The sequence below is a fragment of the Pinus tabuliformis genome, chromosome 7 (assembly GCF_031772625.1).
Source record: "Pinus tabuliformis cultivar Carrire ecotype Pingquan chromosome 7, CPIR1, whole genome shotgun sequence".
Classification (NCBI taxonomy): Eukaryota; Viridiplantae; Streptophyta; class Pinopsida; order Pinales; family Pinaceae; genus Pinus; species Pinus tabuliformis.
Genome location: NC_142293.1, coordinates 1,077,330,335 through 1,077,358,248, shown reverse-complemented (window position 1 = coordinate 1,077,358,248; position 27,914 = coordinate 1,077,330,335). Strand labels below are relative to the sequence as shown.

General features: G+C 39.9%; 1 protein-coding gene across 1 annotated transcript in view; it reads left to right on the top strand.

Annotated features, from left to right (window-relative positions):
* LOC149251322 (uncharacterized) overlaps positions 1-27,914 on the top strand; it is a 126,621-nt gene that overhangs the window by 52,936 nt on the left and 45,771 nt on the right. Inside the window, exon 2 of the mRNA XM_089459350.1 lies at positions 5,843-5,943. Coding sequence (XP_089315476.1) covers positions 5,845-5,943 — 99 coding nt within the window. The 5' untranslated portion in view covers positions 5,843-5,844. The remainder of the gene's footprint in view (positions 1-5,842; positions 5,944-27,914) is intronic.

Below are 27,914 nucleotides of genomic sequence, written 5' to 3'. Positions count from 1 at the left end.
CCATGATGATATGTCTGGCTTTCACATCTTTCAAATTGTGGGTTGCCATAGCTGTAGTGTGTGAAGGAGTTGTAACATGGGTTTTTACAAAATTCCATAGGCTGTTCTCCACGAGAACCAACAATACTCTCTCCTTTCGTGGACTCAAAGTATAAGTGCCCTCCAACCTATCCTCGAACCTTAGATTGGTTGTTGTCATATCGAAATCAAAAAATCAACTGAAAAAAATATTAGTTGTCACATATTGATTGGTATGGTCTCCCTCTCTCCCTCTGAGGGTTGACCTTTACCAGTCATTGGTATTGTTGTGTATGGCGCTATATCGCTGTGTACAAGCACTTGTGCACTTCCTTGTCTTTGCAACTTCCTCTTGGGTTGTGACCTCCCATGTGTAGCTCCACCCTTGTGCAGCGTAGCAGTGCAAACATCCACTTGCCACCACCTTTCTGTTGCTGACCTCGCGTGTTAGGTCCCTATAGTACTAGTATATACTATATTCCCTCATTATTATGAGGGTAGCCCCCTTATTGTTATTGTTGTGCCCCATAGAAGCCCACTATTGTTATTATTGTGCCCTTACATTATTATTGTTATGTCGGCTCTGATTATATTGTGACCCCTTAGACTCCTATATATAGAAAGGAGGTGTTGTCATTTGAATAATCCGAGAATTGTTCATTTGTGTAATGTAAAGGAGGTTGCCCCCTCGAAGAGGCTAATTTTGAAGTCGTTGATCGATCTCTTCTTTTATTTTGTGAGTTGGTTGCATAACATCGCAACACCTTTCTACAGGGATTTCCAACCTTGTGGCTGTCTCTCAGCTACGATTCCAGCCCTGTGTCGTGGCCTATCAACGGACCATCCCCACAATTTGCCTGACCTATGCTTGTCCCCAATACTGTCTTCCCTCTATGTTTGTAGTTGTTTGTGTTTTGGTTGCTCGACCTGCTGATCAACCAACTTTGTTGTGACTCCACTCGATCGACGCTCAACAGTGTCGTCTAACCTCCTCATCGCTCGACCTTGTTGGCCTGCAGTTGATTCTTGTCACTGCTGCATCCAAGTGGCCAATCCTGGCCATCGCCACATCTTGGTGGTTGATCCTTGCTGTCGCCACATCCTGGTGGTTGATCCTTGCCGTTGTCACGTCCTAGGTTTTGGCCGATTGACGTTATGAGTGCGCTGCGCTTGTTTGTCACTGATTGCCTGCATTCCTGTCGACCCCGACGACCTACTGCTCGTCCAACGAACTTGCGCTCGTTGTTTTCTAGCAGCTTTCGACTAGTCTCTGTCACTGCTGTCAGCCTCTACCTTCTACCTGGTGGATGTTTGTTTCCACTGCAGTGGGGCTCTTTCACTCTCCTGACACTTTTTGGGTTGCTCTGCTTCCTAAGTGCGAGTTGGGTGGGTCTGAAAGGTCAGTCAAGGCTGTTGGCTCCCAATTCCTTATATATATATATATATTGTTGTATTTCCTTTAAGAAAAAACTCAGCCAATAGAAAATTTAGTATTCACCCCCCTTGTAGCAATTTTATGTTATGTGTTCATACCATTGTATGGTAATGTCTATTTTTTTTGGTCCTATTAAAAAAATTCCCATCTCGTATGATCGCTGTTGAACATGGCCCTGTTTATCTTGTATGAACCTAGCTTTTGCGTGACTCAGAGATTAGTTTTCAGAGTTTCTCGCTATGATACCATGTTAAATTTTCTGTGAACCTGCCTCCCAACTATTTATTAACTTAGTGGATTGCAAATCTACTAAATAAATTTATGACTAAGTTCTTAACATAATTAGTGGAAGCAAAAATCACATCAATCTCAATTATAAGTGACACAAACAGATTTTTCCCAATCAACAATGCTTCATTAATAACTTTAAACCTACTTGGGTTCCTGTCCTGGGATAATGGCCCAATTGAAGAAAATTACTGATACAACATATCTTGGATTTGATCCAGTACATCAGGCACTAGATCTTTCCTTGATCCTGTTGGCTATTTTGAATTTCCAATGCTGTACTTTTGCACTTCTTTGGACCTGACATACTTGAGTATTGCACTCCTCACTTGAGAAATGCCCTCTCTCAATCACTAGTGCTGCTGTATGGTGTGTCTTTCTCTTCTCCTTAGCTTTGCTGTTGTGTCACTGCATTTTCCGATTTTGAAGCAAAAAATTCGAAAATCACCGAATTTGAAGGACAGGCGAATTAATTCGAAACAAATTCGCCCAAGTCAAAATCGAATTTCATTTTGATTTCCAACTCGATTTCTGTGTGCATAAATTCGCGAATTTGGATTCAGTGCATGATGGCAGTCAACTGTGGTGTTGGAATTTGACAAAAGGCAGCAAATGCATGTGTTTTCCTTTTGAGTTTCTCATGGTTTTATGTGATCCCTATGGTTTTGTTGTGGACCACAGTCCTCGTTAAATTCGAGGATGTAGTACGGGGCAGCGGGAGTGAAATTTTTTCCTTTCCCTCCTTTAGACTCGAGGTAAGCTGTAAAACTTGTGTTTCAAGGTATACTCTGTGAATCTGTGTGACCGTCTCTCGACTATCGACTCGAATTATGCAGGCCTGATATAACAATTATGGGTATATAGACTTACATATATTTGGTTATACAAACTTACATATAGATTTACAGAGTTGGGTTACATATATTTTAATTTTCACATATATATATATATTTAAATTTATTAGTTATATTGAATTTAATGTCAATTTTTATTCCAAAAATTTTAGTCATCGAGCTTGAAGGTTGTCGAACTCAAATTTGAATTTGAACCAGGTGACATAGCTGTGCTGTTATAACTTGACATTGAGCTAAATCCCTAACCCTAATCTTCAAAGTGATTGACGGTCGAGATTAGATCTCACCTTACTTGAGATCAATTGCTTAGATTAAAACATTATCACTAAAGTAAATTACTTTACTTTTCCCAAGTTTCTTTGACTCAATTAGCCAACATAATTTCAAAGTTAAACTTAGGCTAAGTTACAAATTACAATAGCAATTTACACTTGAGCGTCACAAGGAGACTTTTACATGCTTAGACAGTTAGGCCAGTGCAGAAGTATCTGCCCAAGCTACCGACAGCAACAATAACTTTCGCATACGAGCTCTGCTTGAGGTAATTTTCGCACCATTGGAAAGGTCTCTTTATTACCTTTTCTTATTATTCTATTTATATATAAATACACTAACTCGTTATCTCCGTCTAGAGTTGTGCCTCTTGACTATTTAGATAACTTTATACCATGTTTAATACAGAATTATTACACTTTATTATTATTCTATTTAAATACTACTTCATTATTTATTATATAACTTATATTTATCACAGTGAGGCAAAAGACAGGCTGAGTTTATGCCAAAGCACTCCATCATTGATAACTGGCTAACCCCATGGCACATGGTGGGTGGGGTCAGGCAGTTATCAATGGTGGGTAAGACTTTGGGACAACAAAGATGAAGAGATGTGCTGCTTTATGGACTTCAAAAAATGGTGCTGTGGAGTCTTGGAAGAAGCTTTGGGGAAGACTTTTGGAGCTTGGAGTGCCAGAAGAATGGAAGGTGGTTGTATGAAGGCTTTACAAGAAAGTCACCGCTAAAATATGGACCCAAGGATGACAAGTGTGGATATTGACAGAGGAGTGCAACAAGGCTGCCCACTGTCACCCAATGTAGGATCGTATATTGACAGGATGGAAAAGTGGATAAACAGAAAAGGAAGGTGTGGATATAGCAGGAACCATAGTTAAAATTCTGATAAAGGTGGATGATGTCATTCTAGCTGTGATATTGCTAAGAAGCCTAGAAGAACACCTAACAACGTTGGGAAAATTCTGCACTGAAGTGACTGAAGTTGCTTTGGAAGTCAACACAAGAAAAACCAATGTGGTTATTTTCTTCCGTAAAAGATGAACAGCACAACACATTATCAAATTCAAGAATGAACCATTATAGATCATTCAAAGTTACAAGTACCTGGGCTTTTATTTCAGCCAAAAGTTCAGGTGGGAGCAATGTTTGAAGAAGAGGCTCCAAGGAGGTTGAAAGACAGTATTCCTTCTACAGGACAGGTGTCGATCAACAGAGACATGGTACTGGAAAATGAGACACTTGTCATGCCAGTTTTACTCTATAGCTGTGAAATCTGGGAACCAAGCATGTCAAACTTTTAAAGAGCAGATGAGGACAAATTGGAAAGTTACAAAAGCACATTGTAACCACATTTCTGTGAATAAAGTCCTTCACACCCTATGAAATCATTCTGGCAGAAACATGGCTCTACAGACTAGAGTTGGAAGCGGTAAGAACACTGTTGCCATATGGGGAGGAAATTGAAGGAATGGACAGCAAAAGGTTGCCCAGCCAAGGCAGCAAGCATCTAGAGGAAAAAAACACTTAAGATGGCCAATGCAAAAGCTGACTAGACTGTTGGGATATAAAAGAGGAGGAATACTCCTTAGACAAGACAGCAACGAAGAACCCCATTCAGGGTTGCTACAGGAAGGAAAGATGGTGAAGAAAGGGATAAAAAATACAGAGATACTATATTTAACATGTCAACACCAAGGAGGGAAAAAGGACACAACACCACCTCACACTAAACACCCTGTGGAAGACGAAACCCGCCATGGCACAGTTCCAGGATGCTCCTGCTGTCTGAGATGTGAGGCAGGTGGATGGAAAGAACCAAAGGAGTAATGGGATCAAGGGACCTGTAAAGTTTCCAATCAGGGCAGATAGAAACAGAGCAGCACTTCCTTCTGCAGTCTGGGGCTTATGATCAGATCAGAAGGGGGTCAGCCCTTGTGGGTGCAGTGGGCAAGGCAAATCTTGAGGAAAGCCGGGTAGAGGAGATAGTGAGGACAAGATGATGTACCACATAACCAAAGTTCTAAATGCTTTGCACAATGAAAGCACAACCTAGCCCATGTGGTGAGACCCATATGAACCTTTGTCCTCATGAGGATGGGAATCTTTCCACCTTTGTAATCAGTTATATTTCAGTCTTGTTCCTCGTGCATTTTGTTTTACTCTTTTTATTAGCATCTCATGGTTTCCTTGCCCTTGGTGGAAGTTTGCATAACAAATTTGTAACATTTCTGTCTAATAGGCCAATTTGGCCTCATGAATCCCTTCAATATTCAAATTAAATCTAATCTCTCCATATGTGTGTGTGGGCATGTGCATATAAAAGTGCATTCTAATATTTTCTCTAAACTAAATCCAGATCCTAATGTAATTGATCTCTTCAATTCTTAGTCGGGGATATGACCAGAAAAGAGGCTATGAAACAAGCCATGATGGTGTTGAAGATAGACAAGGATTACTAGTGGCATTGACATCAATAAACAGTTGTTGACATCTGGAAATAACAGTCCATTGGTTGATTTCTTAGCATGAGTCATGTTGTAATGGTTTTGAACGTCCACAGGTCAAAATATTCATGAGAAAACGGATGAATATTTTCCCTTTAGACCAGAGCAGCTAGTAAAAAGCAGTTCTTCATGTTTGGCTGTTTAAATGGTAAATGAAGGTCTAGTTGGTGTGTTTTTTCATTTTTTTCTTATTTGAGAAACTGATAAAGTTGTATTTGGTAGAGGTAGTGCACATTCTGCTGTTCATTTATGGAAAATTTTGGATTCTATTCCAGAAGTATGTTGAACCTTGCAACCATGTTAGCTTGTGTATCTTCCTAAGCAGAAAAACTTGGGTCATAAGTGATGTCTTTAGACTTGTTAAATTTGAATCATGCTTTAATTTCTCTTATGAGGCTAGACATGATGACTTCATTTAGGTTTGTAACTGATGGTTTCTGTTCTTCCAGGAATGGAGTTGAACTCAGGTCCTGAAGTTGTTTTTGATCGTTCTATGTCTACAAAAAAATCATGCTCTGGGGCATCTGCAAGAGAATGGCGAAATTTCATGGTAACCACATTATTTAGGCAGGGTTCATGTATATATATTATAAACTAATTTTTGTCTTAATCATCCATGAGTTATTGGTATAACAATGTTTGCTTCTTTTTGGTCAGATTGTATTAAATAGTAAATACTAGTTGGAGTATGTTGTTTTTTATATATATTTTGAAAAGCTTATACTTGGGACACAAAGCCACCATTTAATTTAGTTTATGTGAGAGGTAGGTTATAATATTCCCAGATTCATTCCTTCTATTCTGTAATTTATTTTTTGATTTACTACAAAATTGAAAAAAGGGCCGTTTTGCAGTGCCTGATAAATTAAATAACGTAAAAGAATTTCCATTTTGCACAGGAAACAATGTGCCAGTGACCTAAAGTTGGCAAAATTCTTCTCGAATGGGAGTTGTTTTGGTTTACTGTTATATAGCTTGCAAAAGTTAGTTCAGCTGAATTTGTATCTCTTAACAGGCAGTTTGAAACAGGCGTAAAGTTCAACAATGATTAATATTGCAAATATCGTTTTCAATTGTCCAGCATGATTGTTTTCCAAAATTAATGTAGTCATATCTAAAGGTCCATTCTTCCTTGAGCTATTGCTTTTCTTGCTAGCTAAATTAAATTTCCCTTGTCCATGGGATTTGATCTGGGTTCTACTGTCCTAAACCAAGCAGGTCAATCATGTAACATGGTATGACATGGCGCTGAGTAGGTTATTTATGTGAGTGAAGATAGTTCATTTGGACCTTGAGGCTCAATTGCGTTAATTTTTAGGGCTAGTTTGTTCTCTGCTGTAGATAATTGCGTTTCTAAACTTTTTTAACATTTTCACATTACATTCACCCCATAATATCATATCATCATTAGCAATTATGTAGAGAGAACAATAATATCAACAATACAGCGGAAGTTGGAACAGTAAGGAACAACAGAAAAAGGCATACACAATAGAGACACCAGGATTTAGGTCAGAGACCAGGGCAAAACCCCACAAGGGGGAAAACCCAACTAGATTCTTTCTTCTTAGATATTCATCAAATGTTCAGCTGAAATGCAATATACAAATATCATGAGACATAAGTCTTACATCACATTAGGCCACCTAAGGCCAATCTTGAATCATACTAGATCCTCATAAGATAGCAGCAGATATTCACAAGCCCTCCTATCCTTGTCACAAGAATTTCTGTCAACATTGTTATAAGCATCACTGTCATATACAGTGTCACATCTGTCATAGAGTCATTGTCACAACTTTCACACACCACTGTCATAGGATATGCATCACATCTCTGTCATCATCATAGACATTGTAGAGTCACTGTCATATGGATCAAGGGTATTTAATATATTTAAGTACCTCTGTCATATATCACTATCACAACCATACTGTCATGAGGCATGCATCATTTCCATTAAAACACAAGCACTGCTAGCATATAAGTATCGCTAATATACGTTAATGTCATAAGAGTCACTGCAGATCATATTATCGTTCTCCACTGTGATAGGCACATATGTCATAGTCACAAAAGTTACTGAACAAGGGTTACTGTCATAACTGAACTAGGATCACAGTCATACATTACTGTCACTAATACGCTGCCATATATATTAGTCATATCAATATGTATGAGTAGCACTGCCGAGTCATCGCTGTCATACACCACTGCTCCAAAGTATATCATCGTTGGTACAATCCTCATCGTATTAAAAGAAGACACTGGACAGCATATAATACAAGAGATAGCTCGCATATATTACAAGAAGACTGCCATATATAATATAAGAGAGGCTGAAACAGGTATTACAATGTGATGAGATGGGCCAAAAAAATGACCATTGCGAGTCACAAAGATTTAATATTGGGCCACAGAGATACATTGCGTGCCACAAAGATTCAATGCATGCTACAAAGTATAATAGCGAGCCATAGAGAATAATAGCGAGCCACAGAAATATATTGCATGCCACAAATATTCAATGCGCGCCACAAAGATTATGTGAGCCACAAAAATTGAGCCTTAGAAATTATGTGAGCCATAGAGATAAATAGCGAACCACAAAGAATATAATCAAGCCACAAAGATATAGAGCGAGCCACAAATGTATATATTGCGAGCCACAAATGTATATATTGCGAGCCACAGAGTATAAGTAAGCCACAGAGTATAAGATGTGAGCCACAAATAAGAAAACAAGCCACAGATAATAAGATGCAAGCCATAGAGAACAGCGAGCCACTGTAAATGTGAGCCATAGAAATATGATGCCAGCGTTAGATAGAATGCGAGCCATGGAAATGGATAGCAAGCCTCTGCAATGTGATTCAAATTCCAGTTTTGGGAGGAGGATTTATCTTTAGATTTATAGTCTTCCTTAAGATCAAATGGTGCCAATTGAACTTTGCATGAACGTGATCCTTTTAATTTTGACTTTGATTATATTTATCAAATACTTGATGATTGCTTGCCCAAGAAAAAATTGTCACGTCATATATAATATTTTTTTGTAACCAATTTTGAATTTTCTCTTTGGGCCAAGATGGGCTTCTTTTGGGTGTTGGAAAATGTAACTAGTTTCGGTCTTCATAATTGTCATTGTACCCATGTCAATATATATATCTTATGTAATAAGCAAAAGAAAGAAAATTTATTATTTTAAAGCCATGGGTTTCATGCTTCTTTTGATTGGTCTTCTAGGTAAAGAATGTTCTTCATGCTTTTAGGGTTTGTCATGTGTCAAGACGACCAAATAAGCCTCCCATCACAAGTCGACCCAGAGAGGACTATTCGGCCCACACAAATGAGTATAAATAGAAGCTGTTCGACTCCATTTGCTCACCAATTCGATTTGCAATTAAGGAGCTTGATTTGAAGTCTGAAAATCAAGAAGAAGGTCAAGAAAGGTAAGGAAGGAAGAAGTAGAAGCTGGAAGGAAGGAAAATCAAAGTTCTGCCCTAGTTTTTCTCTCCCGCATGCGAAGTAGATGTCCTGTTGCAGGAGTCAAAGTTGCAGAACTACTGCAGGTCTGAAATTCTGAAGCCGGTGTTGGAATTTCTAACTCTAACTGTTATAAACCCTTAATGTACTTTTCTGATTTATTTCTACCTACTTGTTCTGATTAATCAACAGTTATTTACCATGTAAATACTGAAAATAAATACAAGTACATGCTCAACGCATTACAGATCATCAACTGAAGGAAACAAAACAAGCACACAAGTGACACCGTTGTTTTTGGACCATTGTCCCTGGAAAAACCCAATGCGGGAAAATCGGTGCAGCTATCTGAGGGTTTTAATTATTAAGCAGTTTCAGAATACAATCTGGGTGCCAAAACCGACTCACCCAACAGAGAATAATCTCGGCAGTAGTACCTCTCAGTCAGAGACAAATGTTTCGGTTGAAACCCCGGATAAACACTCCCGCAGCTCCCAGCGCCAATCTGTCCCACGAAAACCCCAGCGTCAACCTCTAGGGACTGCGTTAGCCCTTTCTGGCCCAGCGTTTGCCCAGCATCACCCTAGCTCGCCCTACGTCAGCCTCTGGAGGCACTGTGTCATCCCTTAGAGCCTATGCGTCACCCACGCTGGCTCTATGAGGCATTGCGCAATTCCTGGCTGGCTCTGCGTGAGCCTTGGCTACCTCTGCATAAGCCCTGGCTGGCTCTGCGTGAACCTCTGGCTGGCTTTGTGTCCCTCTCTCCCGGCGTCTGCGCTGATCCTCCTGGTACTATCTCTGCCTCTCTACTTCTGTATTCACTACCCCTCAGCTACAACTCTGATCACTCTTCCGGCTTCCTCAGCAAACCCTTCCCCAGAAAATCGAAATCTTGATCAACTCGGTGTGTTCTCCAAGTGACCCTCAAGCCTCCTCTTATACTTTTCTCGTTGACAATTCAATGGCCAAGATTAAGTCCCTAATCAACGTTTAAGATTAGATATGGCTTGATCCATGACTTTTGGACCCTTCTAACACAGTTTTATATTAATTCACATTAATATTTTATTTTCCCTAAGTTTAGACTTAGGGACTCCATTAAAAATATTAATGATTTTAATATCTCCCAAACTGTTTAGAATTTGCTCAAACCATTTCTGGGTATTGGAGATCTCATGTGCTTTAGCCTCTCCACCAATTCGCGTGGCTAGAGCACATCCGATGCTACCCCAAATCAACACTCCCTCTTAGCGAGGATTGTGCTTTAGTAATACTCCTCATTGAGCATCACCTTGATCATCCGACATCGGTCCTGGTGCTGATGCTAGGTTTGCCGCCCAACATCACTGCTGCATCATGTACTGCTACCCATGGCCCTGCCACTGCCACTGCTGCATCCGTACGACATCCCGTCTCATCATGCTACATTGTGCTGCCCATAACACTGCCACTGCTAACTGCTGCACTGCAACTCAGTTACTGAGAAGTAAGTAACTAATCTCCCAACTCTGACATCTCTGTCAGGTTAGGGACACCCATGATGCTGAAACTCCCTATGTCGCTGACAAGTGCCCCTTCTCTGACCTCTGCGCTGCTGCAACAATTCCATGCATCTCGCACTACTGCTTCACGCTACCCTCAGAATCCTGCACTGTAGCTCCCTCTGTCGCTCCATCCGCATCCGTCTCCACTGATATCCGCCAATAATGCTACTCCTCTTTGGGGCTCCCATAGCAAGGTATAATCCAAGAGGTTGGGTACCTCGAGGATCCTGCCCTTCATCGCCTGTAGTCCGTTTGACTACAGCATGATGTCTCCCCACTTCCTCCCAAGTGGCGTGTGAGCACTCATGGCACAATCATCATCTGTCTCCACTTCCTTCTTCGCCCTTGCTGGTGTAGCCTTGGTTTCGGAAGCCTCTCCCTTGCTCTTCTTCCTCGGGCACTGGCTCGCATAGTGACCCAGTTCCCCATAGTGGAAGCATTTGACCTTGGAGAGGCCCTTCTTCCGTTTCTCCTGCTTTCCCTCAAGATGCTGATCGCCTTCCTCCTCTTCCTCCTTTTTGATTCTGATCCCCTTGCCGCTACTTCCTGCCTTGCTTAGCCTTCTGATCTCTTCTTGGCGAAGAGCTGCCCACATTTCCTCCCAATCTGGAAGGGTTGCCCTGCCCAGTATGCTCTAGACAGACACCTCCAGTCTTCTGAGACTGCGTTCAGGGCTGTTCTCACCATCAATTCTTGATCCGACGTGGCCCCTATGGAAGTCAGCGATCCTGGATCTGCTTCAATCCACTGAGGAAGGTGTATATCTGCTCCCCTTTCTGCATCTGGTATGACCGCAGCTGCTTTTCAAGTAGCATCCTTCTCTGCATAGAAGTATGGTGGTACAATTTCTTTAGGGCCTCCCACATCTCATTTGCCGTGTCCTTTTCGACAATATGTGGTACTACATGGTCCTTGACCCCATCAAGGATGATGCTCTTGTCCCTCCCCATTGTCTCCTCGTACTTGTTGTTCTCAACTGGGTCAATTGGGATTGCTATCGTTCTCAAGGCGAAGTGCTTGACACGATTCCTGTCTAGAACGGACAAGATTTTGGCCTTCCAGACTACGAAGTTTGAGGCTCCGTCCAGTCTGTCCTGGTCCCTTATCCCGTTCACTGCCATTTCGCTGCTCCTCTACTTCCCTTCTGGAAGTTCTTGGTGTGACTCCCTTTTTGCCTCGATTTCCCTCCTGGAAACCCATCTGCCAATGTCGAGATGCCCCCACTCCGATCCTTAGTGCAGCTGCACCACTGATTCGGATTTCTTGGCTAGAAATCCTCGGCAACAACTCCCTCCTCCTTGGGCTTGCCTTGTTAGGTACTATTCTGAGTACAGTACCCCACCAGCTTCACTCTGCAACTTACCCACAGCCTCCTAAGCCCTAACAAACTGAAGGTTAGAGCTTCTAGGCTCTGCGTAATCTGGACACCAACAAAATCCGCACCTCCTGGCCACGGGCGTCAATCCGTCCTGACTGAGAAAGATGACTGGGCACTGCGTAGGTCGAGTCTGCTCCCCTCTGCCACTGCGCTGATCCTCTTCCCGACTCAAACTTGATGATGCAGGCACTGCGTCACCCCTTCCTTGCTGCTTCTCTACTAGGAACAACTTTTGTCACTCGGGACAACTTATTTCTGCTGCTACTGCTCTACTTGACTAATGTCCTCAGTTCTCCTGTGATCTGCAACCACCCTCTGATACCATATTGGAATTTCTAAGTCTAACTGTTAGAAACCCTTCATGTACTTTTCTGATTTATTTCTGCCTACTTGTTCTGATTAATTAACAAGTTATTTACCATGTAAATACTGAAAATAAAAACAAGTACATGCTCAACACATTACAGATCATCAACTGAAGGAAACAAAACAAGCACACAAGTGACATCGTTGTTTTTGGACCAATGTCCTTGGAAAAACCCAATGCGGGAAAACTCGTGCAGCGATCTGAGGGTTTTAATTATTAAGCAGTTTCATAATACAATCTGTGTGCCAAAACCGGCTCACGCAACAAAGAATAATCTTGGCAGTAGTACCTCTTAGTCAGAGACAACTGTTATGGTTGAAACATTGGATAAACACTTCGACAACTCTCAGCTCCAATCTGTCCCACGAAAACCCCAATGTCAGCCTCTAGGGACTGCGTCAGCCCTTTCTGGCCCAGCATCTGCCGAGCGTCACCCTAGCTCGCCCTACGTCAGCCTCTGTAGGCACTTCGTCAGCCTTTGGAGGCACTGCGTCAGCCCTTAGAGCCTCTGCGTCACCCACGCTGGCTCTCTGAGGCACTGCATAGCTCTTGGCTGGCTCTGTGTGAGCCCTGGCTGGCTCTGCGTGAGCCCTCGCTGGCTTTGCATGAACCTCTGGCTGGCTCTGCGTCCCTCTCTCCCGACTTCTGCGCTGATCCTCCTGGTACTATCTCTGCCTCTCTGCATCTGTATTCACTGCCCCTCAATTGCAACTCTGATCACTCTTTCGACTTCCTCATCAAACCCTGCCCCAGAAAATCGAAATCTTGATCAACTTGGTGTCTTCTCTAAGTGACCCTCAAGCCTCCTCTTATGCTTTTCTCGTTGAGAAATCAACGACCGAGATTAAGTCCCTAAGCAACGGCTAAGATTAGATCCGGCTTGATCCATGACTTTTGGACCCTTCTAACAGAGTTTTATATTAATTCACATTAATATTTTATATCTAAGTTTAGACTTAGGGACTCCATTAAAAATATTAATTATTTTAATATCTCCCAAACTATTTAGAATCTGCCCAAACCATTTCTGGGTATTGGAGAGCTCATGTGTTTAGCCTCTCCACCAATTTTCGTGGCTACAACACAACCGATGCTACCGCAAATCAACAGCCTGGGGCCGAAACTATAAGTTTGGTGCAGTTCTAGAAGGATTTGTCTCTTGTTGACTTGGTTCGACTTTGACCTAATTGGAAGGGCTGACTTGGTGGGTCTTGGTTTTCTCATTTGAAGAAAATTCTATAAGAAGAGAAGAGATTTTCTCGGTTTTCCCCTTGGAGGGGTTTTTCCCTGGGTTGGAACCTAATTTCTGTGTACATTGTCTTTACTATTTTTCTCTTGATATTTGTTTGATTGAAAGATCTAATAAAGAAACACAAGAAGATAAATAAAGTTCACAAGCAAATATCAACGAATAAGGAGAAAATTGAATTAATAGCTGCCCTACTACATTCTCCAACATTGGGTCCTTGGGAAATTCTTCCCATAGCTGCCCAAATTTTAACAAATTGAATGTTTAAAAATTATAGGTAGAAATTTTAGTACTTCATTGAGGTACAGATAACATGGGCAGTGGGCACATTAATAATGGATGTTATTGGCTTAGTCAACTTGATGTTTTGGAAAGGGAGAAATTATGATGAGAGAAGTTTGAATCATTTGTGACGACCGACATCTAGGGTTTTTCAATATCTAGGAAAACGAAAAGTCTTATTTGAGGCAATTTAATCCATTTGTTTGGAAGCTTTGTGGACATTGTTAAAGCATAAAAATAACAGTTTCATTGTTGGACTTGGTCTACTCAAATTCAAGAGGAAAAGAAGAAATTAAAGTTATATAGTTTTTTTGGCAAAATCAAATTTAAAATCAAACTTTCATAAGTATGAGATTGAAAGGTTTTTCTTTTGGTTTCAAAATAAATAACATAATTTTATTACTGATTGAATATTGCTTATTTAGAATCCCAAAACTTGAATCATAAAGCAAAGAGATCAATCAATTGATTGAATTTTCACTATCAAAGGTCTTGATAAATTGGATCAATAGTCTTCCATTAATCAGATATGCCAAAATACATTTGCAACAATTTTAGAACAAACTTGCCTCATGGAACCAAGGTGTTCTAAGATGAATTGTTGTTGATTCAGATCTCATTGAGCTATAGGAGTGGCTTAACAGTAGCCTTGTAGACATGCAAATTTTATGAAGAAAGAAAGAAGAGAAGAATGTTTATAGAAGAAGAATGAAGAAGATGAGGCACTAATAATCTGCTCATCATCTTGCTTTTGTATATATGCCCAGTTATCCGCAAAGGGGTAACTACATTGAAGGCACCTCCAATTGGTTTTCTCAGCTGGCTCAACCATGATGTATCAGATGACTTCACCATCTCCCATATGGCAGAAGCAATGCAGTTCTCAAGTATAATTGGATGGTGTTATGATCTGGAGTGATTGGTAAAAGTGGTGTTTACTGAAGTAGGACTCAACACACTTCATGGTCCCCTTAGTTTATTTGTTTGTATTGTCATACTATTTAGGACATGGTTTTCTCATTGAAGGGTGTCATCTCCCATTGTTAGGTTATGTTACTAGGCAGCTTGCTTAGGGTATTGTTCCATATCCCTCTCATACACAAATCTTTTCCACTCATTTCCTACACTTCCATTCCATTCATGAAAAAGGAACTGCCCCCATTCATGTTTGGCCTCCCAAGGGTCAGGATTCAGTGGTCAATGTAAGCATTGAAAGCCAGACTGATTAAATTGGAAAATTCCCATGGTTGTCTATAAAACATGTAAATGGGAAAGGAGGTGAAGAGCATGAATTAAATAAATGCTTGAGTCGTCCTCATTGTGTGGCTATCACCTACTTCTTGGCTTGTCTAAGTATATTTGAATGAAAAGGACATGTTTAATGAATTGAACACCAAATTAAATGAATTAGTGGTATATTAAATGATTTCAAAGCATGGAAACTCAATGCTCCCAACTGCCTCTCAAGAAGGCTATTAGAATAGTCATAGCTTCAAATCTAGATATAAAAACTATAAATGACCTATGCTTTATTTGACCTTGAAGGTCATGTCACAAGGGACTCACTCCTAGACTCGACTATCTCCTACTTCTTGGCTTGTCTAAGTATTTGAATGAAAAGGACATGTTTAATGAATTGAACACCAAATTAAATGAATTAGTGGTATATTAAATGATTTCGAAGCATGGAAACTCAATGCTCCCAACTCCATCTCAAGAAGGCTATTAGAATAATCATAGCTTCAAATCTAGATATAAAAACTATAAATGACCTATGCTTTATTTGACCTTGAAGGTCATGTCACAAGGGACTCACTCCCAGACTCCTTATCGAAAGTTTACCAACTTTAGCATACCTTTGGAGCCTCTTAGGAAGCCAAAATTTAACCTAAGATTTGACACATATAGATTGGTTGTTGATTGTCCTCTATAGTCGACTTTGGTCAACTAATAAACTAATTATGGCTAATGATGTGATTAATTTGAAAGACATTCTCAGTTGCAATTATGGCTATGTTTATAGGGAAGTCTCAAGAGGTTTACACCTCCTAACAAGTCAAAGGGATTTCATTAGCACTCTAGATGGAAATTACATTGGATGCCACATCAGTTGCGTTTGACCTCTCAACTCAACCCAACAAATAATGAAGAGTTTGTGAAGTTGGGGAATTGTCCTAGGTTCCGACTGCCATGTGAAATGATTAGATCCACATTTAATTGAAGAAAACAAGCTTCATTAGCCCATGAATTATATTGTAAAGCCCTTAAAAGGGGAAAATAAGTTATTAGTTGTAACAATTCCCCTCGTTGAAGCATTCCAAGGGAGATTTATTTTAATGTTGTCCATGGTTTGGGAAAATGGTTGAATGCTCATGGTTTTGAGCTCACCGTTTCTTGTAATTCAATGTATATCATTAGGAGCTCCTTTCTATATGATGAGGGTGCCTACATTCTAATTGGTTGGAGAATAAAGAAAGTTGCTATATGTTATTTTTCCTTTCATCTGTGAAATTATTCATAATTCATAAGGGAGATTGGATAGCTTTTGATCTTGAAGCAATAAAAAGTTTGGTAAATGGTGGAGATGCCCAAAAGGTAAGGACTTCCTTTCTACTGTTTTTACCTGTTGACTGAGAGTTGACTGCATGTCAACTTTTGTAGTTTGACCGAGCTTTTGAGTGAGGAATTGCAAGCTGAATTTCGGCCCTTTGACTAGAAGCCTTGGGTCAAAATTGGACATCTCTTGTGCAGACTTTGATTATGATCAACGTTAACCAAATTCTCTCTGCTTTGATTGGTTTGACTTGGCATTTATTGAGGTTAGAGATTGGCATTTTGACTAGAATATTCTGATGTACATTTTGATGAATTGAACTCTCTCTCATAAGGAAAGTGTTGAAAAGTGTAACTAGGTTTGGTCTTCATAATGACATGTAATCGTGATTTTATGTAAAGAGATCTAAAGAAGAAAAATAAAATATTGTAATGCTTGCATCATGGGTTTCATCATCATGAGCAAGATATTTTATTTTTGAGTCAAGGCTCCCATTGAAAGCCTTTAGGAATTATTTGTCATCTAGTTAGAAAATAAGAGAGTCATTGTCATATAATGAAGTCATGTTACACATTGTAAAGAGTCAAACTTGTCTATGAAAAGTATTCCTCCAAGACCTTGTCACTTATCCTCTTCAAGTCGACCTACAACGAATGGAGAACTTGCTAGATGATGTTGGCCTTCCTCCTAATGATCATGTCAGCCTAAGGGACATGAGACAATGTGTATAAATAGCCACACTCGGCCTCACTTAGGAGCAAGCAATTCGGTGAAGAGAAGTGCGAAGAAGAGCCTACAAGAGAAGTGCGAAGAGGAAGCCTATAAGCAGTAGTGTGAAGAAGAGACTACAATCAGAAGTGCAAAGAAGGGATAGCAAAGAATTATTCTAGAGTTTTGGCTTGGGTCATATACTCTGCCACGTGCGAAAGAAGGACTGAAGGCATCTCAAGAAGATCGAAGTAGGACTTGTTAAAGTGATCTTGTTTGGGCATAGATCTCGCAATAAGGAAGTCGAGGAGAAACTCTATTCTAGGGTTTTTGATCTAGGGATAACCTAGGAGACCGAGTTTCTCTGGGTAAGTCGAGAAGAGCAGTAGAGATCGAGATTCTCTAGAGGGAGTCGAGAATAGTAGTGTGGAAGGATAGAGACCAAGATTCTCTAGAGGAAGTCGAGAAGAGCAGTTCAAGAGAAGAAGGAAGCCAAGGGAAGAGGTAGAACATCAAGGTTAGTGACAAGGGTCTTGGAGGATTCTAGAGTCAAGGGTCTTTGTCATGGTCTTGGTATTCGTCAATTGAAGATCTATAAGAAGAATTTTTTGATTGGGTTTTCCTCTCAAAGAGTGAGAGGTTTTGGCCCTGGCTAACAAGCCTACATACTGTGTCTCTTGTCTTCTATTGTTGATTTGGTAATTGTCTCGATGAAAAGAACTCATTGATAATATAACCAAGAGAAGATCATAATACCAGAAGTAAAAGTATATCACAAGCAATTATCAAGAAGAGAAATCTACTAATCATCATTGCCCCAGATTTCTCAACAGAGAGATTACGGGTTCCCCCCCTTGTTGATTCATCCTTCACAAGTGACTTTCCATATACCGGGTCTTCTCCCATCGGTGAAAGTCGGTAAAGAGTAGGGAGTCTTAACTGAGGTGGCAATGGGATAAGTCTCCATTGTTGCCCTTGATCTAGTAGTTGTCCCTTTACGAGTCCCTTTTAGGCCCCCTACTAGTTTGAGTGGTAACAAGATTCATCCAAATGTATAAATATTGTAGATTCTTGTGTAGATAATACTGTAGATAATTTATTTTGGACACTTTATTTTGATGGATGAAATTCTAGTGACGGTGCGAGAGCTAGTTGTATTTTAGTTATTCCAAAGAATGAAAAAATCATGCTTACCTGCAAACTAGAGTTTGAATGCACAAACAATGTGGTAGAATATGAAGCACTCTTTCAGGGAATGCAAATAGTAGTTAGTCTTGATGTCAAGTTCTTGAAAGTCTTTGGAGATTCAAAGATAGTAATAAAACAAGTACGTAAGAACATACACTGTGTCTCTAATCAAATTAAACATTATCAAGCCTTAGTTCAAGACTTAACATCACAGTTTTTGGCATTTAATATTTCCCCTATACCCAGAGTACAAAATGCTAGTGCTGATCAATGTTTTAAAACTTCCACTTGGGTTCGGAACCGGCCGAGGGTCGGCTCCGACTCCAACTCCGACTCCGACTCAGTATCGACTCGGCCAATTTGATTTCAATGACTCGGTCGTTGTAAATAATACATTAAATATTTATTGTTTTTATGAAAAAACATAATTTTGAAGATTTTCATTCATGTTTCCAAACACAAAGCATTAGAATATAGAGAGAAGACAACATATGATCAAAGTAGGCTCATGAATATATCCATTATATCAAAATGACACCTATTGCACTGTTCAATGCATACATGATATAGAGATCGAAATAAAAACATATAACCAAGGAGGCTCTAAATGGCCTCTACAACAAAAGTAAATTGTAAAACATCACTAGTCACTAGTACTACTGGCTACTGCTAGAGAAGCCAACGTCATCTTGCTCAGACTCTGAATCAGAGTCAAATAGGGTAACCTATGGCTCCTCCTCCTCCTCATCATCTCCAACTGCAACTGTAGAAGTAGTAGCACTAGCAGGCGCATCAGCTGCACATTGAGATAGACGAGATATGCACTTTCATCATGGCTGAATAGAGGAAGTCCCTGCAACTAGAGGACTTGGGGTTGGGCCTGGTACAAGTGGATCTGCATTCAATTGAACATTATGTTCAACAACAATTTCAGCTAATGCCTCTGTTTGTAAATCCAAATCAATACCAATATCCTCGTCAGAAACAAACTCTGCTGGATAACTCTCCACTACCCAATCTAATGTTGAATCAATATCTTCCAAAACAATGGGATCTGTATTAGGGCTTTTGTTCAGCGATTCGTTGCGTATGAGTCGGAGCTTGTATTGGACATAGACTAGATCATTTAGTCGTGTTTGTTCCAAACAGTTTCTCTTCTTCGTGTGAATCCTCTCAAAGACAGAGCTCACACACAGGAGCAATGCAAGTTTAACTCAAAATACGGATTGCAAACTTCTGCAATTGAGGACAATGGCTACCAAATGCCTGCCACCATTGTGCTACACAAAACATAGTTGTGTAATGAGTTAGCTCAACAAATTATATCCAAATTTCAAATTATAAACAATTTAACAAAATAAGAATTTGAAAATTGAAATTGTTTGTTTACCTGGCTCATCAGCTTCCCTTGCAATCGTTTCTAGGTTCTTGCCAAAGGTACCTGTAGCTCTACTGAAACAAGTGATCTATTGGTGTATCTCTAGCTGATCACTCTCCTTAGGGTCCATGCGGTCAATGCAGTCAATCAATCCATCTCTAACCTCCCCTGTCAAAGCTTTTGCCTCCAGAGCTTTATAATGATACCTTTGGTTTAGAAAAAACCCAATTGCATGTATAGGGCGATGGAGTTGATTGTTCCATCTTTGATCAATGATTCCCCGAATGGGCCCATACTTAGCCACTCTATCCTTGTATATTGCCTTTATTTGCTCCTTTGCTTGATCCATAGCCTCATAAATGAAGTCGATAGTTAATCTTTCCCCATCCGCCAACTGCAACACCTTAGCCAGTGGCTCAACAACCTTCATAATCTTTGCTGCCTTTTTCCAAAATATTTCTTCATTAATTTTTTTTTCACATCTTTGCCATTATGTTTGAGAGACCATTAGCATTCATTCCATTCATCACTAGAAAACACCCTTTGTTGGGAAAGCATAGATTGCAATGTCAAAAAATGAGTTGCAAATTTAGTGATGGTAGGCCTAATAATATCCCTGCCCCCTGTGTGTTTCCTCATCATGCTCAAAATCCATGAGTGATTGTAGATATATTTTGTTATGCTTTTGGCATGCTCTATAGTGTTCTTCACCTAATCTATTTTGCCAATATTCTCAACCATGAGGTATATGCAATTGGCAACACATGGGGTCCAAAAGATGGTTTTGTGTTTTTCCAACATTTTACCAGCAAGAACATAGTTAGAGGCATTATCTGTGATGATTTGAACAACATTAGCCACCCCCACCTCTTAAAAAACCTCATCCAAAAGTTGAAACAACAAGTGTGCATCTTTCACCCTATCAGATGCATCTATTGATTTTATAAACATGGTTCCCTGTGGGCAAAAGATAAGAAAGTTTATGATGGTACGGTTCCTTTGATCAGTCCATCCATTTGACATGATGGTACATCATGTTTTTTCCCATGAGCTTTTGAAATCTTTCAAATATTCATCAATGGAGGAAATTTATTTTTGCAAAAGAGATCCCCTTAACTCATGCATAGTAGGGCCTTTGAATCCCTTTCCAGCAGCAAATATGGCATCAAATATAGGCTCATAATATGGTGAATGAGAAGCATTGAAGGGGATATTAGAATCATACCACCATCTAGCTATGTAAGCATAGGTAGTCTCTCTCAATTCTTTCTTCCAATGGTCATCTAAAGTGGGCTGAATATGACTTCTATTAGTTTGAGGACCATGTGCATTTGATGGAGAGGAGGGTGTGAAATAACTTTTGATATCACCCCTCTTTTTCATTTTACCCTTACCCTTTTCTTGAATAGACACCAAAGAGGGAGGAACATAGCGAAAGGGGTTGGATGCATCAGTGCAAGGGATAGATGAAGAGCCCTCATAATCAAAATTGGGGTTGACAGCCATCATTTGTTGTATACTCCTCTTCCTCCCAATTTCAACATCTATTGCTTTTTGCCTAAATTTTTCTTGCTCAAACTTCTCAAAGTTATCTAGCAAATCCTTCATAATCTCCCCAATTTGTGCTGATGGTGCTTCACATGGAGTAATTTGGCCTCTAATACTAGCTAAGTGTTGTTTCAGCCTATGAATGTCCCCTCCACCCACCTTAATTTTTCTATTACAAAATTTGCAATGCATTTGATTATCAATCATTTCAGCATATGCCCCAGCAACATCTTTCACTCTAGGAGCCATTTTCTGATATTTGGACTTGGAAATGAAAGGAAAAAATTTGAAAATGAAAACAAAAAGAAAACATTGCTTCAATATTCATTTCTTTTACAAAAAATACTCTTTTCAGTTTCTAGATTTGCACAAAAAAAAAGACAAGCAAAAATAGATTTTAGAAGTGAAAAAATATACCTCTAGACACAAACCACCTCATCAATGATGCTCCAACAAACAAACTCCTCAATGCTGCTCCAATGGTTGCCCAAGAAGCTCCTCATTGCTGCTCCAATGATTGCCCAAGACACCTCACTGCTGCTCCAATGATTGCCCAAGACACCTCACTACTGCTCCAAAAACAAACTCCACAACTCTTCGCAAACTCCTCACAAATTCTCACACAAATGCAATGAGATAGCTGTGAGGAAATGTGAAGGGGTTGGGTAGCTTTTATAGGCTTGGGAGAGGTAACTGGCCTTCAAGATAACCTATAACCCAATTAGAATGAACTTTGGAGTCTGTTTTTCCCCCAAAAAAGTTGAGCTGGACTGGTTTTTCTGTCGAGCCGAACTGGCAGGGGGTATGGCTTGGTCGGCTTGGCCGAATTAGAGTCAGCTCGGACGATTTTCAAAACACTGGTGCTGACTTATTAGCTGATGTTGCATCCAAGCTCATTCCCACTTAAGACTTCAGTCCTGACCAATTTTCAATTGAATTGATTTTTCGACCCTCTATTCCTGATAATATCACCAACTGGAGAGTGTTTAATGATGATGCTGATATCATAAGTTTTCTCACATCTGAAGGGACCTATGATGATCAAATTGTAGATGAGGACATGCATGATAAAGAGCTTAACAAATCCTCAGGAGAAGATAAAATAGAAAATGCATTGCCCAAGTCAATAGTTAAGTTAGATAGATTTAAATGCCCAACTAATTGCAAGGTTCAAAATTCTACTTTAAAGTTTTGAGGTTGTCATTTAGGAACTGATGAAAAGCCTCAAAACATTAATTTAGGACTAGGTCTCTCCCCAAATGAAAGACTTAGCTTCATTCACTTTCTTAGAAGATATAAAGATGTCTTTGCATGGAGCTATGATGATCTGAAAACATATGATACTTCAATAATTAAGCATACAATACCCATGTTACTTGCTGTCAACCTGTCCAACAATTACTCAGGAAAATCCATCCAAACTTGAGTCTCAAATTAAAACTGAACTTAACAAATTACTCAAGTCTAAAATTATCTTTATTGTTAGACATTCTAAATGGGTATCCAACTTAGTTCTAGTCAGAAAGAAGAATGGTGATATCAGGATTTGTATAGATTTTAGAAATCTGAACAAAGCATCCGAGAAAGACAACTTTCCATTGCCTCCCATGGAACAAATTTTACAATTTGTATCAAGATGCTCAAGCTCTTGCCAAGTGTATGAAAGGGGAAGTTAGGGCTCAAAGGATTCTCATAGAATCCATCAAGGATCCCCTCATCCCATATGTATCAAAACTAGAAACTTCAAAAGAAAACTATGACAAACTGGTAGAGTTGTATTTCGTAAGCATTGTTGGAGAAGTCAATTCATTAAGACAATAACTCTACAAGCTGAAGATGTCAAAGGAAGATGGAATAGCCTCATACTTTATGAGGATATCTGAAATCAGGGATCAACTTCAAGATCTGGGAGAAGTCATGTCTGATAGAGAAATGACTACAGTTGTACTAAATGCACTACTGAAGGAGTGGGTTAACTTTACTTGAAGTATTTATGGGAAGAAAGAAGCTTCTCCATTCCAGGATCTATGGTCACTGTGTTGTTGACAAGTGTAACTAGGTTCGGTCATCATAATGACATGGAATTGTAATTTTATGTAAAGAGATGTAAAGAAGAAAAATAAAATATTGTAATGCTTGCATCATGGGTTTCATAAGCAAGAGATTTTATTTTTGAGTCAAGGCTCCCATTGAGAGCCTTTATAAATTTTGTCATCTAGTCATAAAAGAATGAAAGGAGTCATTGTCATGTAATGAAGTCATGTTACACATTGTAAAGTGTCATACTTGTCATGCAAAGAAGTTTGCCAAGACCCTGTCACTAGCCCTCTCCAAGTCGGCCTACAACAAATGAAGAACCTAGAAGATGATGTCCGCTCTCCTCCTTGTGATCATGTTGGCCTAAATGACATGAGGTAACGTGTATAAATAGCCACACTCAGCGTCACTTAGAGGCAAGCAATTCGGTGAAGAGAAGAAGCATAAGTGCGAAGAAGAGCCTACAAGCAAGAAGTGCGAAGAAAGGACTAGCAGAGGTATAGTGAAGGACAGATTCTTTTGGGGTTTCTGTTTTTGGGTTATATACTCTCCCATGTATGGAAGGAGGAGGACGGAAGGCATAAAGAAAATATCGAAGAATTAGTTGCTGCATTGAAGTGACCTTGTTTGGGCATAGGATCTCGCAGAAGGAAGCCAAGGAGAAGTGCTATAGGTCTCCCTTGAAGAGACTAATCAAGAAGCATAAACTATTTTAGGGTTTCTGAATTAGGGTTAACTTAAGAGACTGAGATTCTCTAGGGAACTTGAGGAGAGCAGTGTGGATGAATAAGAGGTCGAGATTCTAGAAGAAGTTGAAGAGAGTAGTTCGAGATCTAGAAGGAACCGAGAAAGGGAAGAGGCAGAGCATCAAGGCTAGTCACAAGGGTCTTGGGAGAACACTAGAGTCAAGGGTCTTTGTCATGGTCTTGGTATTTGTCAATTGAAGATCTTTAGGAAGAATTTTTTGATTGGGTTTTCCTCTCAAAGAGTGAGAGGTTTTGGCCCTAGATGACAAGCCTACATACTGTGTCTTTTGCCTTCTATTGTTTATTTTGTAATTGTCTTGATGAAAAGAACACATTGATAATATAATGAAGAGAATATCATAATACAAGAAGTAAAAACATATCACAAGCAATTATCAAGAAGAGAAATCTCCAAATCATTAATGCCCTAGATTTCTCAACATGGTATCAGAGCTAAGGTGTTGAAGTCAAGAAGGGGCATTCAAGCAAGAAGACACACGAGAATCAAGCTTCAAAGAAGAATCAAAGCAAGTCAACAAACACCAAGCAAGAGATCAAGATCTTCATCATACCAAAACCCTAGGAGCATTTCCAAGATCATCAAAGAAGGCTAGAACATTCAAGAAGGATCGTGAAGCAAGCCCTCTCCCATCAAATCTTCAAGGAGTAATCTTCAATTAACATCAAGATTAAGGAGAAACCAAGCATCAATCACTCAAGTAAGTTTATGACTTCATTTGATACTATCAAAATGTCTTTTTGCAAGGAAAGCAATAAATTGGGTGGGGCTTCAAACTTCCTTGCATGGAAGAAAAGAACTGACCTAAATCTCAAGGAAAATGAGGTCATGGATCACATCAAAGGGTCAATAACCCAACCTTCCAAAGAAGATACTCCAGCACATGCTAGATTCATGAAGGGGGAAGTGAGGGCCCAGAGGATTCTCATAGAATCCATCAAAGACTCTCTTATCCCATATGTATCTAAACTCGAAACTTTAAAAGAAATATATGACAAATTGGTAGAGTTGTTTTCCCTAAGCGCTACAAGAGAAGTAATCTCATTGAGGCAGGAACTCTACAAGCTAAAGATGACAAAGGAAGATGGAATAGCCTCATACTTTATGAGGATTTCAGAAATAAGAGATCAATTGCAAGATCTGGGAGAAGTCATGTCTGATAGAGAAATGACAACAGTGGTATTAAATGCACTACCAGAAGAATGGGGTAACTTTACTTCAAGTATTTATAGGAAGAAAGAAGCTACTCCATTACAAGACCTATGGTCACTATGTAAGATCGAAGAAACTAGATTGAAAGCAAAGACTGATGTAGGATCAAATGAGCCGAATCAAGCCTATGCTGCGATGTCAAGAAGAAAAGGAAAGTTTGGAAAATTTGGTCCTCAAAAGAGGAAGAAAAACATGGATAAGGTATAGTGCTATGGATGTCTAGAATAAGGGCACTATCAGAGAAATTGTCCTAAGCTTAAAAGTGACAATAACAAGAGAAATAAGGAAGAAGCCCATATTACCGAAGAAGTAGAAGAGCTTGAGACAAAGAAGCCTAAGAAGGAGGAAGTGAAAGATCTCTACAATGATTAATTGAATCTCCTTCACTAAAAAGGTACTGTTTTGTTGTAGATAGGAAGCATTGTAAATAAGATAGGATGCATTATAGTAGAAGATGACATCATGGTAGAAGCATTAGAAGTAAGAGCTCGGAAGATATGATGAATTTCTGGAACAAAACCTATGGAAGTCAACTATGTAGTATAACTCTTATAAACCTCATTAAAAGCTCAAGTGACAATTATAGAAGTCATATGGAAAAGGGGTTATCATACAAAATATATCATCGACAGGGTAAGGATATGCAAGATCCTCAAAGATTCTTTGATGGGATCTTCAATGTAATGATTCGCCGATCAAGAGGAAAAGTAAGTGTTTCTTCAAGAATTCCAATCTTGTGGAATTCATAGAATGATGGTATGATAACATTATAGTGAAGTAGATCAAGAGAATGAAATTCCTTGTCATGTCCCTTCTCAAACACATTTGTAATAGGGTGCTGCTATACAATTTTGCACAATTTTGGTTAAGGAAGAGAGCCCATCATTTTCAACTTAGGGACCTAGGAGGCAATTCGACTTTATTTGGTTGCTAGTGGAATGTGGGGGCCACCCACATGGGAGTTCGAATTGGCCCATTCAAATAGCTTGGAGGGAAAGTCGAATAGGTGGATGGAGGGTCCTGCATGAGGATGGGGAGGCCCAACGAGTTATAAGGAGGGAGCAACTCTCATTTTGGATTCATTCTTACACCTTGCAATCAAAATTACTTCATTGTTCGCTTTGCTATTTCGCTGAGTCAACCGGCTGTTTAGCCACGAATCTCTCAAGCAAGAGATTCAACCTCTACTTTGGGGGACCATCCGTGCTCGCCCTAGAGAGGCAATTCCATAAGTATTTCAGGAGTTTCGGGAGTGTGTGACAACATTACCATTCAGCCACAACAGGGAGTGCATATTTTTGGCCAGCTGGAGAATACACAAGGTGATTTTGGAGCTATCAGTGATCAAGCATTTGGTGGGAGAGTTAGAGGATTGGGAGAGCAGCAAAGGGCCAACCTTTCTTGTGAGATTTGGAGCCAACAGAGCCGATATCCCAGCAGTTCGATTTACAGTTACTTGGGTTTGCATAGAGAGCCATCACTAGACTCACATGGGAGTTGGAGGAAGGAATTGTAGAGCTGGAGCTGGCCGGGAGAAGTAGGAGATCACTTGGAGGGCCATTTGAGGAGGATTGTCGAAGTTGGGAGAGCACAGATTGATAGGATCAGTGACAACAACAAAATTCGAAATTGGAGGAGGGCCAAGCTGTGAAGGGTCAATTTTTGAAGGTTGGAACCAAGGGAAACCCTTTCTGGGTTTTTCTGGGTTTTGGGCAAGGATCACACTCCTAATTTTATAGAATTTTTTGGGCAGATATAAGGGGTCAAACAGGGGTCCCAACTCAGCCAACAGTTAGAGGAGCTAAGGGGAATTTGGGCCAATTTCCGATGTCAACATTTGGCCAATTCCTTCATTGGTTTTTTTGGGTTTAGGCCAAGGAGCAAGGAGTTGAAATCTCATAATTTTCTGAGCACGGGAAGCAGTGATTCCAACCCTTCGAAGTCAGCAGACAGAGTAGTTTTCTGGGGCAGCGCAATTCAGTTTGGTGTAGCAACCTTCAGTTCAACATTTTCTCACCTGGTTTTTGTCATGCTTGTGCATTCAGACAAGCCCAGGTGCACTATTCTATTTTACTATTGTATTTGCTCCTGAAGAAGTAATAAAATGGCTCATCAGTTCTCTATTTCTAGTGTTTCCATGGGTGCTTAATGTATATTTCGTTTTTTCTGATTGCTGGATTGTTTGAATGCTTGTATATCACTTACATTCCTGTTTAGGAACATTACAATGGTATCAAAGCCATAATCATGGCTCAACCTGTGGGAAAGATTAGAATCAAACAACATGGCAGTCACCTGGAATGAGGTGGTGAGGATACAAAAAATGATGATTGATGTGGGGAATAAATTGATTCATTCCTCAGTTGGGAATCCAGACATGATTGCAATATTTATGTGGAATTATTGGGGGAAAATTGGAGGGCATACCAATCATTGGGTCATGGCATTCAGGCGTCCCTCTCTTTTTGGGAATTCTGTGAAATAAGGGTTATGCAAAAGCCAATGGAGATTCGGTGGGATTTTGTAGGGATGATGAGAAGTATTAAGAAAAAAGATGAAATAGTAGTTGAAGGGGCCATGGTTGGCAAAGAGATAGTTGAACATACACCCATTGATGAGGTATTCGGGGTTGTGACTGAGTTCTTAGGTGATAACAATGTACCACAGGTTGGTTAGACGCCGGAAGACAGCTCCACTGTTGTTGAGGAGCCGATATGTATAGAGGCCTTCATATCTATGACGAAGTTGCGAGACGACAATCGCCTACCGCTGATTAGTGAGCATATCGTGCATATTGGGTTGTCTATGGAGGAGCAGTCAAAGGC